We start from the raw sequence: 16,029 nt of genomic DNA on the forward strand, positions 1-16,029 counted from the left end.
TACAGGACGTTGCTTGGTTGATGAGTTTATTTTAATGGACACTACTAAAGTGCAAACAATACAAAATACAAACATCTGCAATTCCTACAATCAATTCAAAACGCTATCAGTGTTTTTTGATGGTTATAACAGAAAAACTCGGTACCACGTCCAATAGATCTCTACTTCAAGTTCGTGGAATTATTTCAGACAATTTCGGAGGTAACTTTCAGATTTATGATGATATGATATATTTTAAAGTAAAGTATTTTAATATGTAAGAAATATTTTTTCAATAAACAACTTGCTTTTCTTAAAATTTGTCGATGGGACAATTTATGAATTCTTATTATTAACTTACCTTAAGTCTTCTGGCTTCTATAACTGTCGCAGTAAGTCTGCCAATATTCTCATTATAAACTAGAGAAATTAACAGTTCTCCTAAATCAGTCTTATACTCTGGAGCTTCCTGAAACAACGAAAAATATAAATTTTCAAAATATAAGAAGTATAAGAAAGTATTTAATATAATAACGTTGATTAGAATTTTCAATTCTAAATATTTTCAAACAAAAATGAAAATATCGGCGTTTTTTCAACATAGTTTTGAATCCCTCTCGGATCTGTGAAAGCCCTTCTCCAATTCCTACGTTTCTTGCATCAATGAACCGAAAATTTGGCTAAAATCAGGCCAAAAAACGTTTCATCTGCAGAAAAAGTCATGTCATACTAAAAACACCTCTAACTAATTTCAAAAATATATTTACAGTCGTTTCTTACTCCAGAAATTGGTAACGTATTTATATTGAAGATAAAACATTTTTCTTCCTACAAAATAACAATTTTTCCACTAATTGTTGAACAAAAAACAACATACTTCCGCTTAGACTGTTATTCAACAGATTTATTTAAATAATATTGAATCTATTACCTAGTGAAAGTAACAACGATACCATTAAAGATAATTTTGTTTTCGTTATACCACTGTATGTAATATATAAATTAGATCAAACTACTTTCACACGCAACATACTATATTAAATAATTTTTTAAAATATACATATATATAAATATATAATCAATCAATCAAATAATGGTAAGAATGATATTGAATTATATTTCTCACTTTCTCTAAATCCATTTTGAAAAGTTGTTGCTCCAAACCGTCTCCTATTTCTAAATCTTTTAATGGAAACGACACGTGACCTATTTCTCCTTTCTTTTTCGTTCTTCCTCCATCTATGACTGTTAGTTTCAATGTATGATCGGCCATATCTTTAGGAGATACCTGAAATAATTAATCATCTGTGATAATATTCACTGTATCTTTATTATTTTCCATTCGATTACCTGGAAAACTAAAGTTTCGTCGAAATATGGATTACAGGATTTCTTCTTTTGGCGCGACTGTAGATATCTTCTTTCGTCCGGCATCAAGTACAGTCTGTAACAAACAATTCGATAATTATATCTCAAAATTGTACTAGACTTGTACAATTAGAATTAGAGCAATGTTATGTGATAGATTTTTTGATATAATATATAATAAAATATATCAGTTTTATTTTCTTTTATCTATTTGAAAAATGTATTTAAAAACGTACATTCATTGCTTTTTTATAAAGCTCTCTCGTAGTTCGAATACCTCTGCCATCTATATCGAAACGTAAGAAGTTTACAAACAGGTTTCTCTTATATCCTACTACATGTAATTCAACGAAAAGTAAATGAATCAACTACCCAACGCTAGATGTCTAATATTGCAACGTTTAATATTTAAATTAATTACTATTAGATATTATTATATAATTCTTTTAAAATTAGATGATTTATGAATATAATCATTCAACTACTCTTCCGCCATCTATAGATAAATAGAAATACTTCGATTAAATAAAAGTAGTAAATGATAGATTTCTCTTTTTGAAACATAATATATATAATATTAATTAAACTATTCGAAACTAGATGATAGAAATTATAGTATAAAAAACTCAAAATATGAATAAAAGGTGTTGACAATTATGTAGAATAATTTCTTTTGTTAGAATAAGTTAATTTGTCAAAATACAATATTTTGAATAGTATCGCCATCTATACGTGAAGTCTATGTCACTTTAGCACATAGGGATAAAGATTTCTCTTTGTTACGTCAGCCATTTTCTACTATAACCAGTAGAGTTGAAGTATTCGTCGTTAGGTGCCGTTGAGAACGTTGTACCGATTTCTTATTGAGATATTAAGGCAACTCACGGCTTTTAACTACATTCTACCTTCCTTGTCAATGGGAGCGAGACGTGTCAATGATCGTTTAGTGAGACCGTCCCTGCTGGAGCCCAGTTAAAAGCTCGCACCCGTATATATTTACGAGTGCAATTTTTGGAGGTGCCTCCCTACTTAATGGAGGCCGAAATAATAAAATAACATTACTATAAAAGGATAAATATGATTTCGTTTTAAAAAATACGAGATGCGATGAATAATTTAACAAAACTAACCTCACGAATGGATCGCAACTGTTAACAGTTCCGATGGTTCTTGAAGGTAGATTTTTCGCTTTCAGGAGAGAAACAAGTAATTTTTCCGTGCAAGGTTCATATCTTAGAGAAAACCACAATCGTCCTATATGCCCTTCCGGCCATTGTATCTCGTCCAAATCCAAAGTACTCTTGTATAGGGCTGGTTCAATGACTCCTAAACCGTAACAACCTACGGGGTACGCAAAAAAAGTTGTATTGAAATTTCGAAGAGGACAAATTGTAGTTTGATCGACTTACTGAACGAGTTTGATCTAACGTTATGCGGTACAAACGGCAGAAGCAGGGACTCAGTTCCTAATTCGGGTTCGTAGGTGATTTCTTCGGAAGATAGAACGATGTCTCCTAAAGAATTACTTCGTAAAGGAGGTAAACTGAAGTTTATTTCTTTGGTCCTGTAAAAAATTATAAAAAAAAAACATATATCATATTAGTAGAAGGTGAAACTTGTGTGTTTCTACTTATAAAAACGTTAAAATAGACTGAAAACTTAATCTGCGATAATTTTCGAAGAGTTCGCGGTTGTTTTAGCTTCGATTTAAGCGAAAATGTTAATTTTTTTTGACGATTGTTGGTTATGTTGAACATGAGTTTCAGAAAAAGCTAGAATCAATCGTCTGACAATCAAAAATTCTCTCAAAATCGCCATTTAAACCATTGGAGGTTTTATTTTTCCTTCAATCGTCTGCGACCTTTCCCCGTTAAGGATTTAATCTTTGATAACACCTGACAAAATGACGTATTTGATCAAATTATCGAAAAGTTTCTTGCCAATCCAATAACAACAGATTTTGAAACATAAATTCATCGATAATTAAATCGTTAAATCGTTAAATTGCATTATTTTTTATCCATTTGTTTACGCCTACGACCCAATCTACTTTGTCCCCGAGGACGAGATTAAAAAATATGAAATAGTTTTGATTCCCATCAGATTTTTTATCACCAGCTTTTTCTAAAGGGAAAAGCCGCCCCTGCTTAGTAAAAACTCTTATTTCAAATGAGTTATTTCCATGAAAATTTTTCTTTTTTAATACAATCTTGTGAAACTTTTATTCGATATTAGATTGAAAGTTTCCCAAAACTTTTTTTTTCAATTTCAACGGGAACTCGTGACAAACAAATACCGAAATTCAGATACGTATTAATATTACCACAAAACTCTTCTTCTTATCCATTACGAACGTTGGTTTTTAACAAGACCAACTTCATCTTGTTTATTCGGTTTAAAGATCTCTGGTCTTACTATCAACTTAAGTTTTTGGTGTTGGACGTTGTCCAAAGCTTTGGAGAAATCGATAAACACCAAACTGTCATTTCGACAGATCTTCATCGTGTTTCTAGTTCTATAGGAGATTCCAAAATGTCGTGAAGTTATTCGTCGTCGTGATTCAACTTTATATCCTTTTTCGACAAGGAACTCTAATCCGATTAGTCCTTCGCCTTGTACTTGTACTTGTACTGATCTAGATCAACTCATTGATCCAACGACTGATCGTTTTGGTTTCCTTAGTCCTCTGGGTTCGATGCTTCTTTCCATCTTTGAAACTTTTGTTTGGTAGAAAGTTTAGTAAAATAAAAATGATTGAAAATAATACTTACAAAAATTGTGGAGGCGATCCGGTCTGTTTGGACGGGTATACTAATATACTTGTCGAAGATTGTCTTTCCTCGTTGTTATTTTTTCCTCTGCTTCTTCTTAGAATGGCGTAAACCAATAAGATTGTGAGAATCAATAGCCCGCAAGCTGCACCAATGGCTAAGGAATAAGGGTAGAATAGATCTGAAATTCCAAGTAAATCCAATCAACATTTGAGGGATGGTTGTTTGATATGCGAGGAAAAACTAATTTTCTCTAACTTTGCACTTTTCAAACCGCGATTTTAGGATTTTCCACATAGATAATAATTAATTGGTTACAGCAGGAAGGTTATTACGAAGGAAAAATCTTTGTGGTGTAACTAAAAAGTTCAGCGCGTAAAAACGAAGATGAAGATATTAATTTCTTGGTTTTTCCTAAAGAAATATCGAGTGTCTTATTTGTAAGGAGTCTCGGAATATACGAGGGATGCTAAATTTTCAAATAAATAACTGTTTTTCAAAATATTTTCCATTAATATCAATATACTTTTGCAAGTGTTTGAACCATTCCATTTCCATGAACCGTACGAATATTTCAAAATATCTTGAGTAGCTTCCCTCGTATACTTAATCGCTTTTTATCATGAAAAAGGTTTTTTCGAAATATTCGCTTGGAAGTTGCGAAATAAGATAAAAATATGATGGATCATAATCAATTTTGGTTTTAATATAAAATTTATGTGGCGTCGTTTAGATATTATAATTAAATATAGAGTTTTGGGAAAAAAATAAGATCGAATCCATTTTTAAAAGTAATCTTCTCCCATTAAGGGACGAACTTTATTTTCAAGATTCAAGTTAAGGGGTTAAAATGGGAAAAATATACAAGTAAATATAAAAAGGAATCCTTAGTATTCAAGGAAATCTTTGAGACCTTGGTAAAACCATTATTTGAGCTCGGATATAAAAAATTATAGCACTGCATTTTCAACATCTTCTTAGGGTTCAAATTTTTGTAAATACTGATCTGGTGGATGCGATACCACCAAGTTCTTCAAACTTATCTTGTATCTTCCACAACATGTGGTTTATTTTCCTATTAAAAGTAATTAAGGGATGAAATTCACATTGTAACTTTCTGCGATTTACCTCTGATCATGTTCCAGGTTATAATTAGTTGTTTATTCTAAAATATTCAATAATTTTCGTCATCGTTATCGTCATCGTTATTAGTATTATCGTCGTTTTGTCGAAAAGATTTTTTCTTGACACAGAAAACTACAAAACGGTAAACAGCAAAGAAAATAAAGATGTAGAAACTCAAAAAAGAACAAGTTTTTGAACAATTAATCGAAAAGATACCGGCGATTTTGAAAATTTAAATGTACAGGGTCGTATTTCGAAATTAAACTTATTTCATTAATTTGTCGTATACAAAATTAGATGAATTTGTGATTAAGAACTCCAATTATTTGTTATATAAAACATGGAAATACAAAATTTCATAAAAACAATCCAATATTGATAAATTATTTAATAAAAAATTAAAATATTTTCGAAATATCGCTACCGTGCGAGTTTCAATGTTAAAAATTTCAAAAGCAACCCTTGGAAATAACAAAACGCAGTATTATATCTATTGAGAAGTGTCTGACACTATAATCGTTTGTTTCCATTAAGGGCTATTAGGGAATAATACTCAACAATGGAAATTGTGATGAAGTTAACTTTGGATTTTCCAAAGTACACTGCAAAAAATCCAGTACAAACTTTTTATTATCATTTAAGGTTATAGACAACAAATTGGACGAAGTTTGGGGAATTCGGCATTTTTTGTATGTGGAAAACTTTGGAAACGGAAAAGTAATCATTGCATTATGAAAATAATAAAAAAAAACTGACAAAACTATTTATTGAGTTATAGAATTCGTTCCGGTTAAACTTTTCATTCTATATGTATGAAATTTTGAAAACTTTTTCAATATATTACGTAGAATAGACGTCGAATCGTGGAAAAAATAGGTCAGTGACAAGTTTCTTTCCTTGAATAAGAAAAAATATGTAACTGAAACGAGAGAGTTTACCTTGAACTATTTTCTTTTTAATTAAATCTAATTCACTACATAAACTTTATCCTAAATAGAATATTTTATAATTTCAGCGTACGGGGATAATCTCAATAGTTTTGTTAAAACTATCGGTTGGTATTTTTTATATATACGGGGTTGGTTCCAGAAGTACCTGGTCCTACAAAGAAAACACAAAAATATTTCAACTTTTAGTTCAATACACTTTTCAAAGCGAGTTCAAAACTTTCTTTTCAACCAAATTCGGCCATTTTGGTTTGAGTTTTTCGCTCAAAAGTCGCAATAAGTTGACATAATAATCGCCATCGATGGTTTTTCGTTTTTCGATGAAAATTTTCCCGCGCACAACCCAAAAAACCTGCGTCGTGACCCGGCCCAACGAAGAAAACGCGAAAATTTTGGAAAAAAATATATTTTTCAACTTTTAGTTCAATATTTTTGAAAATTTTCCCGCGCACAACCCAAAAAACCGGCGTCGTGACCCGGCCCAACGAAGAAAACGCGGAAATTTTGGAAAAAAATATATTTTTCAACTTTTAGTTCAATACTTTTGAAAATTTTCCCGCGCACAACCCAAAAAACCGGCGTCGTGACCCGGCCCAACGAAGAAAACGCGGAAATTTTGGAAAAAAATATATTTTTCAGCTTTTAGTTCAATACTTTTGAAAATTTTCCCGCGCACAACCCAAAAAACCGGCGTCGTGACCCGGCCCAACGAAGAAAACGCGGAAATTTTGGAAAAAAATATATTTTTCAGCTTTTAGTTCAATACTTTTGAAAATTTTCCCGCGCACATCCCAAAAAACCGGCGTCGTGACCCGGCCCAACGAAGAAAACGCGGAAATTTTGAAAAAAAATATATTTTTCAACTTTTAGTTCAATACTTTTGAAAATTTTCCCGCGCACAACCCAAAAAACCGGGGTCGTGACCTGGCCCAACGAGAAAACGCGAAAATTTTGGAAAAAATATATTTTTCAACTTTTAGTTCCATACTTTTGAAAATTTTCCCGCGCACAACCCAAAAAACCGGCGTCGTGACCCGGACCAACGAAGAAAACGCGAAAATTTTGGAAAAAAATATATTTTTCAACTTTTAGTTCAATACTTTTGAAAATTTTCCCGCGCACAACCCAAAAAACCGGCGTCGTGACCCGGCCCAACGAAGAAAACGCGAAAATTTTGGAAAAAAAATATATTTTTCAACTTTTAGTTCAATACTTTTGAAAATTTTCCCGCGCACAACCTAAAAAACCGGCGTCGTGACCTGCCCCAATAAAGAAAACGCGAAAATTTTGGAAAAAAATATATTTTTCAACTTTTAGTTCAATACTTTTGAAAATTTTCCCGCGCACAACCCAAAAAACCGGCGTCGTGACCCGGCCCAACGAAGAAAACGCGAAAATTTTGGAAAAAAATATATTTTTCAACTTTTAGTTCCATACTTTTGAAAATTTTCTCGCGCACAACCTAAAAAACCGGCGTCGTGACCTGCCCCAATAAAGAAAACGCGAAAATTTTGGAAAAAAATATATTTTTAAACTTTTAGTTCAATACTTTTGAAAATTTTCCCGCGCACAACCCAAAAAACCGGGGTCGTGACCCGGTCCAACGAAGAAAACGCGAAAATTTTGGAAAAAAATATATTTTTCAACTTTTAGTTCCATACTTTTGAAAATTTTCCCGCGCACAATCCAAAAAACCGGCGTCGTGACCCGGCCCAACGAAGAAAACGCGAAAATTTTGGAAAAAAATATATTTTTCAACTTTTAGTTCCATACTTTTGAAATTTTCTCGCGCACAACCTAAAAAACCGGCGTCGTGACCTGCCCCAATAAAGAAAACGCGAAAATTTTGGAAAAAAATATATTTTTCAACTTTTAGTTCAATACTTTTGAAAATTTTCCCGCGCACAACCTAAAAAACCGGCGTCGTGACCTGCCCCAATAAAGAAAACGCGAAAATTTTGGAAAAAAAATATATTTTTCAACTTTTAGTTCAATACTTTTGAAAATTTTCCCGCGCACAACCCAAAAAACCGGCGTCGTGACCCGGCCCAACGAAGAAAACGCGGAAATTTTGGAAAAAAAATATATTTTTCAACTTTTAGTTCAATACTTTTGAAAATTTTCCCGCGCACAACCCAAAAAACCGGCGTCGTGACCCGGCCCAACGAAGAAAACGCGGAAATTTTGGAAAAAAATATATTTTTTCAACTTTTAGTTCAATACTTTTGAAAATTTTCCCGCGCACAACCCAAAAAACCGGCGGCGTCGTGACCCGGCCCAACGAAGAAAACGCGAAAATTTTGGAAAAAAAATATATTTTTCAACTTTTAGTTCCATACTTTTGAAAATTTTCTCGCGCACAACCTAAAAAAACCGGCCGTCGTGACCTGCCCCAATAAAGAAAACGCGAAAATTTTGGAAAAAAATATATTTTTCAACTTTTAGTTCAATACTTTTGAAAATTTTCCCGCGCACAACCTAAAAAACCGGCGTCGTGACCTGCCCCAATAAAGAAAACGCGAAAATTTTGGAAAAAAAATATATTTTTCAACTTTTAGTTCAATACTTTTGAAAATTTTCCCGCGCACAACCCAAAAAACCGGGGTCGTGACCTGGCCCAACGAAGAAAACGCGAAAATTTTGGAAAAAAATATATTTTTCAACTTTTAGTTCAATACTTTTGAAAATTTTCCCGCGCACAACCCAAAAAAACCGGCGTCGTGACCCGGCCCAACGAAGAAAACGCGAAAATTTTGGAAAAAAATATATTTTTCAACTTTTAGTTCAATACTTTTGAAAATTTTCCCGCGCACAACCCAAAAAAACCGGCGTCGTGACCCGGCCCAACGAAGAAAACGCGAAAATTTTGGAAAAAAATATATTTTTCAACTTTTAGTTCAATACTTTTGAAAATTTTCCCGCGCACAACCCAAAAAACCGGCGTCGTGACCTGCCCCAATAAAGAAAACGCGAAAATTTTGGAAAAAAATATATTTTTCAACTTTTAGTTCAATACTTTTGAAAATTTTCCCGCGCACAACCAAAAAACCGGCGTCGTGACCCGGCCCAACGAAGAAAACGCGGAAATTTTGAAAAAAAATATATTTTTCAACTTTTAGTTCCATACTTTTGAAAATTTTCCCGCGCACAACCCAAAAAACCGGCGTCGTGACCCGGCCCAACGAAGAAAACGCGGAAATTTTGGAAAAAAATATATTTTTCAACTTTTAGTTCCATAAACTTTTCGCAGCAATATCAATAAGTTCTATACGAGAAAAATGTTCAAAACTGGTAACTAAAAATTATCCGAAAGGTCTAATTCTGGCGTGTAGGGTGCATTAAGTAGTAATTCAAACTATAATTTATTAATTTTGGCCAAAATCGGCCATTTTAGTTTGAATTTTTCGCTCCAAAGCTGCAATAAGTTGACATAATAATAAAAATTTTCACACGCACATCCCAAAAAACCAAACAAATACTAAACTACGTGCTGATGGACTTTCTGGTACAGTGGGTACGTTTCAAGCAACTACCGCCATCTCTAGGTCAGACCAGGTACTTCTGGAACCGTCCTCTTACACAAAATGAAGTCATAGTTGATTTTATCAAACGACAACATTATTATTTCGATATTAATTTTCGTAGCGTGTAGATTATTTTTGAAACATAATTTTCTGATTAATTCTTTCAGATTTTCAATATTTGCGGTTTTAATATTTGAACCTTTACAATTATTTCCCGCGTTCCAAAATTTATCCCTTCGAATGTCATCCATATCGTCGAGATATACCATCCCTTAAGTATAGCAACGCGTTTTACCCTGACATATTTTCTTTTCTAACCTTAACGCTAATATATTTCACACAAGGATATCAATTTATATATTTTATGGACTATATAAACTTCCCTTATGTTCAATACGCACATAAACCTAAATAAATATTTTTCTCTTCTTCGCTTTCCTTATTTGATGTTTATCGTAACCTTGATAATGGAAAATCCACTTGGGAAAATATCGAATTATGACGATACGCTAAATGTTTATATTAAAAACTTCGATATTGAATTCGAACTGGCAACGTTTCGATTATTATTCGTTGAACCTTCGTTATCAACACTAAAATATTTGGTAGCAGCATCGACAGTGGTCGACGATACCAGAAATGTTGAAGTTAATGTTCAAAAATTGCAGTACAACGCATAGAAATTGAACAATTGGACCTTAAATGCGTGCAGCGTTTGCTCTTGATGTAACATGGAGACCATGGGTCAATAATTTCACACTCGAGACAAAAAAACGTTTAAAAGAATGGATTGCGAAGGGAGAATCGACTCTAAAGAGAATTATGCGACGTTCGAGCGAAAAAAACAATCAAAACCATCAGAATTTGGCTAAAAAAAAACTGTTGTTTCATCAAGATAATGCACCAGCTCACAAATCCGTTATTATTGCTATTTTATACAATCTATTCGTTAGATTTAGCACTCTGGGATCATTTTTTGTTTCCAGATTTAAAAAAAAACGGTTCGGAGGTCAAATATTTTCCAGCAATGGAGAGTAGATGTCTGCGGTTGATGAGGAACTTTCCGATTCTCATTACAAAAACGTGTAAATCCAATTGTGCAGATCCAATTGAAAATCTACCACTTCCTAATCTGCTATTCTGTCTACTGGACCATAAATAATCAATTTAACTTTGTTTTTTTATGTAATCACTTCTTCTTCTTGCTGTTTTTCCCAACTTTTCACTATAATCTAATTTTTGGTTTTATCAGTAATTTAGTTATCCAGTATTTGATTTACCTCCTATTTCATTGGCTAATTAGATTTTCCATGTTTCGTTTTTGTCTTTATTATTATTTTTATTATTATCGTTTGTTTCCCCACGTTTCATACCCGTTTTTTTACTTCTTTTAATAGTTTTCTACGCTCCTTTTTACTCTTTTCCGTTTGTCTATTCCTCCTACTACCTGTTCTAGAAAATTCGACTTCCATAAAATCTGGTAAACGTTCTAAAAAATTTGAAATTTGTTAATAATTAAAAAATACTTCGTATTCAACGCCTTTGGTAGTAATTTTTTTTTAAAAAACGAAACATGAGTTTGTTAAAATATTCAAATTATCTAGTTACGTATTCCGACTTTATAAAAATCACGTTCACATCCAATTGTGTATTAGATCTGGATTCTTCAAGCAGCACTGGATTGAATTTATTATATATTCAGATCGAACAATGTTTTGTTATAAATTAGCTGCGTCATGTACATTTTTTTGCCAAAAAAAAACGATCTCTAACTTCTCGACGCCGTGCTTGTAAAAGAATTTGTTTTTCGACTCAAAATTTTCAATTTTTTTGAAATCAGTAGTCACTGGGTATCGTATCTGAGCTATACGGTGGATGAGGAAGCAATTTGAAATGTACTTCGTTCAATTTAACATCGTCGCTTTATCTTAGTGTAAAAGCGGTTTTTTCTACGACATATGAGGCCGTTTTTACTCGATTTTTGCATTCAAACGATTTAATAATCCTAAGTAGTATTTGCTATTGATTATCTCTTCGTTTCTGAGATAATCGATGAATAAATATTCATTCGTATCCCAATATACTGAAGCCACAACTTTCTCAATTGACTTAGGACGCTTAGGACGTGGTGCACTCCACTTAGATGACGATATTTTTGATTCTGGACTATAGTGATGGATCCATACTTTATTAATTATCACATATCGACGCAAAAAAATTGATTTATCACGTGTGAACATTGTCAAAAGCTTCTCTGAATCATCAAGTCGTTGTTGTTTTTGCTCGACTACGAATGAACGCGGTGGTGCCCATTTTGAAAAAGTTTTCTCACGGTCAAATATAACCACATTGCCTTTTGATATCTTTAGGACCTCAGCTATATCTCGTAATTGAAATTTATTGATTAGATTTAACCAATTTTTGATGTTGATATTTTCTGGAGTAAAACCAGAACGTTAACCATCATCGGGGTCTGTACGACCACGTTTAAATTCATTAAACCATCAACAAATTGTTCTTTTCGATGGATCAGATTCCGGATAACACTTTTGGAGTACAAAGGGCTCAACTTTCTGTGTGATTTTCAGCAGTCGGAGCCGTATGCAACCCTTAACACCACGAGAATACGTCGCAGGGGTACCAGGTTAGATCAGGTACCAAAATGAAGAAATTTGAGTCTATTTCGTACGACTTTTGTGCGCGAGATTAGCTAAAACATCAATTTTTATCGATTTTTGTCATTTTTTGTTTGATATTTTATAATTTTGTATTTGTATTCTGAATAAAATCCGAACGTTTATTTCTGATTAATATTTAGTGATTCCCAACACGTTCGCGTCTTAGCTACAACAGGATTTTCTTGTTAATCTCGAGGTAGAGAAGTTATCTAACAAGGGAATGAAATTTCTACCGCAAAAATATCTCAATCAGAATTAAAATTACGCGATAAATAATATTAAACGTCGTTAAACTCGTTTATATACCTAAAACGAATGTATCGAAGCTTCTGGAAAATAGATAAACACAACAAATAACAAAAACAACTCGTCGCCGTTTGTAGGCTTGTCTAATTCGTTAAATTTTTGCATTCTATTATAACCGGCTTCACGGTCCAAGTTGTGGACGAGTTCGTATCTACTATATTGACAGTAAATAGAAAAATATTCGTAAAACTAATGAAATATTCTAAGTTAGGGTTTCCTAGTAATAAACTGAGTATTTCGATAAAACAAGTTTTGATGATCACCCGTATTAAACGTCAAGTTATGACCTATAAACGTTGGTTCTATTTGATAACCAGATAGTTTTATACTCGACAGCTAATAAAACTTAATTAAACATAAATTTTATATGGGATTTTGAATAATGAAAAGATTTCATATCGCGTTTCGTCTACCAAATAAAAACAGATTGTCCAGGTAAGCACCAGAGGCTTACTCCGGTGCCCAAATCCAGGATAATCCTTCACCAATTTCCTTTCTTTGTAACTTAGATTACCGCTTCTAGTCTTTCATCTTGTAGGAATCCATTTTGAGCTTACGCTTCGCATAAACAACTCCACAAGCTGTAAACTTATTTATCGCTTTTATAACTTCTTGTGCAGTACTTTTCAGTGATTCCCCGATATAATACTTTTGGTTGTAGTCCCAAATAACTTCCTACAGTCTTTTTCCTTGCGATTTTGGACTACCTCAGCTAGAATTTCCGGAACCGTTTGGTGATATTCATGGTTAACCCGAAGACGATAACTTGGTTATACTTCTGAGTGCTGGTCGACTGGTGGATCTTTAAACACATCCACGTACCTTCAGAATTTTGAAAACGGCTAAAAAATTCAATAAGTTCCGAGTTATAGCGCATATCTATCCAACCACTAGAGGATCAGCGGGTAGATCTCCAAAGATACGGATCGAATCATGGATATCGATACCCGGTGATCGCGATTGATAAAACTGGATTCAAATAATCGTTAGATTAAGACTTTTTGCCGTAATTTTAACAAAATTATGGAAAAATGAATGAAAAATCTTATGTAACTTTTTGCTGTATCAAAATCAGCGAAAGCGGTTATCGAAAGAGCGCGCATAACACGTTAATTCTTTCAGGTTTTAGTTAAATAATGAAAAATTGTATGAATTTATGTAATTATTGCGGCGTTTATTTATCTGCTGTGAATACATAACGCTCCGAGTAAATAAATTTCGTCGATTTACTCCAAGGTTATTTCGAATTATAAACGAATATACCCGCCAAGACGAACAATGAAGAAGTAATTAAATTTCGGAAGATACAAATATTCAAGTTGAACACGCAACCGAATAGTATAATTTAATCATAAATAGAAAAACGAAACACGCATACTTCACAATTACAAATTGATTGCATATCAATTTGTAATTTGGAAAAAAAAGGTTCGTTATTCGATTATCCTCGGAAAGCTTCGACTCCTAATGGTAAAACATTTTTTTTAAAGGCGCTAGTCAAGTTATAACCTCAAACGCATCGAGCTTATTTAATAGATCGATGGTTTTCCTTGAACCTACAGCCCTTAATCTTCTTTCCCCTTCTTGGACACGATGTTCGTTGTTATAAAATGCACTACCTCCTAGTTTTTGCGTGTTATCTCGCGATTTGGCCTTTCAGCATGCTTCGTTCTTATGGTTGAGCTCCATGGTGTCTATTAATTGGCAAAGCATCAAATTCTTTATGACCAATCCTACATAGTGCAGATCCAAAGCCTCCGAATCAATCAAATCCCCTTCTTGGACACGATGTTCGTTGTTATAAAATGCACTACCTCCTAGTTTTTGTTTGTTATCTCGCGATTTGGCCTTTCAGCATGCTTCGTTCTTATGGTTGAGCTCCATGGTGTCTATTAATTGGCAAAACATCAAATTCTGTATGACCAATCCTACATAGTGCAGATCCAAAGCCTCCGAATCAATCAAATCCCCTTCTTGGACACGATGTTCTTTGTTATAAAATGCACTACCTCCTAGTTTTTGCGTGTTATCTCGCGATTTGGCCTTTCAGCATGCTTCGTTCTTATGGTTGAGCTCCATGGTGTCTATTAATTGGCAAAGCATCAAATTCTTTATGACCAATCCTACATAGTGCAGATCCAAAGCCTCCGAATCAATCAAATCCCCTTCTTGGACACGATGTTCGTTGTTATAAAATGCACTACCTCCTAGTTTTTGCGTGTTATCTCGCGATTTGGCCTTTCAGCATGCTTCGTTCTTATGGTTGAGCTCCATGGTGTCTATTAATTGGCAAAACATCAAATTCTGTATGACCAATCCTACATAGTGCAGATCCAAAGCCTCCATATCAATCAAATCCCCTTCTTGGACACGATGTTCTTTGTTATAAAATGCACTACCTCCTAGTTTTTGCGTGTTATCTCGCGATTTGGCCTTTCAGCATGCTTCGTTCTTATGGTTGAGCTCCATGGTGTCTATTAATTGGCAAAACATCAAATTCTGTATGACCAATCCTACATAGTGCAGATCCAAAGCCTCCGAATCAATCAAATCCCCTTCTTGGACACGATGTTCTTTGTTATAAAATGCACTACCTCCTAGTTTTTGCGTGTTATCTCGCGATTTGGCCTTTCAGCATGCTTCGTTCTTATGGTTGAGCTCCATGGTGTCTATTAATTGGCAAAGCATCAAATTCTGTATGACCAATCCTACATAGTGCAGATCCAAAGCCTCCGAATCAATCAAATCCCCTTCTTGGACACGATGTTCTTTGTTATAAAATGCACTACCTCCTAGTTTTTGCGTGTTATCTCGCGATTTGGCCTTTCAGCATGCTTCGTTCTTATGGTTGAGCTCCATGGTGTCTATTAATTGGCAAAGCATCAAATTCTCTATGACCAATCCTACATAGTGCAGATCCAAAGCCTCCGAATCAATCAAATCCCCTTCTTGGACACGATGTTCGTTGTTATAAAACGCACTACCTCCTAGTTTTTGCGTGTTATCTCGCGATTTGGCCTTTCAGCATGCTTCGTTCTTATGGTTGAGCTCCATGGTGTCTATTAATTGGCAAAACATCAAATTCTGTATGACCAATCCTACATAGTGCAGATCCAAAGCCTCCGAATCAATCAAATCCCCTTCTTGGACACGATGTTCGTTGTTATAAAATGCACTACCTCCTAGTTTTTGCGTGTTATCTCGCGATTTGGCCTTTCAGCATGCTTCGTTCTTATGGTTGAGCTCCATGGTGTCTATTAATTGGCAAAGCATCAAATTCTTTATGACCAATCCTACATAGTGCAGATCCAAAGCCTCCGAATCAATCAAA

At 34.0% G+C, this 16,029-nt stretch overlaps 1 protein-coding gene and 1 non-coding gene across 4 annotated transcripts in view; one reads left to right on the plus strand and one right to left on the minus strand.

Moving 5' to 3' along the window:
- The window catches only part of LOC130442542 (synaptotagmin-15-like), an 80,952-nt gene that overhangs the window by 26,300 nt on the left and 38,623 nt on the right, over positions 1–16,029 (minus strand). For all 3 annotated transcript variants that reach the window (XM_056776722.1, XM_056776723.1, XM_056776724.1), the window contains exons 3-8: positions 4,119–4,299; positions 2,757–2,911; positions 2,478–2,688; positions 1,330–1,423; positions 1,106–1,267; positions 341–448 (exon numbers count right to left, since the gene is read on the minus strand). In XM_056776722.1, coding sequence (XP_056632700.1) covers positions 341–448; positions 1,106–1,267; positions 1,330–1,423; positions 2,478–2,688; positions 2,757–2,911; positions 4,119–4,299 — 911 coding nt within the window. The remainder of the gene's footprint in view (positions 1–340; positions 449–1,105; positions 1,268–1,329; positions 1,424–2,477; positions 2,689–2,756; positions 2,912–4,118; positions 4,300–16,029) is intronic.
- On the plus strand, positions 2,251–2,366 carry LOC130443630 (U4atac minor spliceosomal RNA). The gene has a single exon (XR_008909870.1). It is a non-coding gene; the product is annotated as a U4atac minor spliceosomal RNA (small nuclear RNA).

The sequence above is a fragment of the Diorhabda sublineata genome, chromosome 4, assembly GCF_026230105.1.
Source record: "Diorhabda sublineata isolate icDioSubl1.1 chromosome 4, icDioSubl1.1, whole genome shotgun sequence".
NCBI classification, from domain to species: domain Eukaryota; kingdom Metazoa; phylum Arthropoda; class Insecta; order Coleoptera; family Chrysomelidae; genus Diorhabda; species Diorhabda sublineata.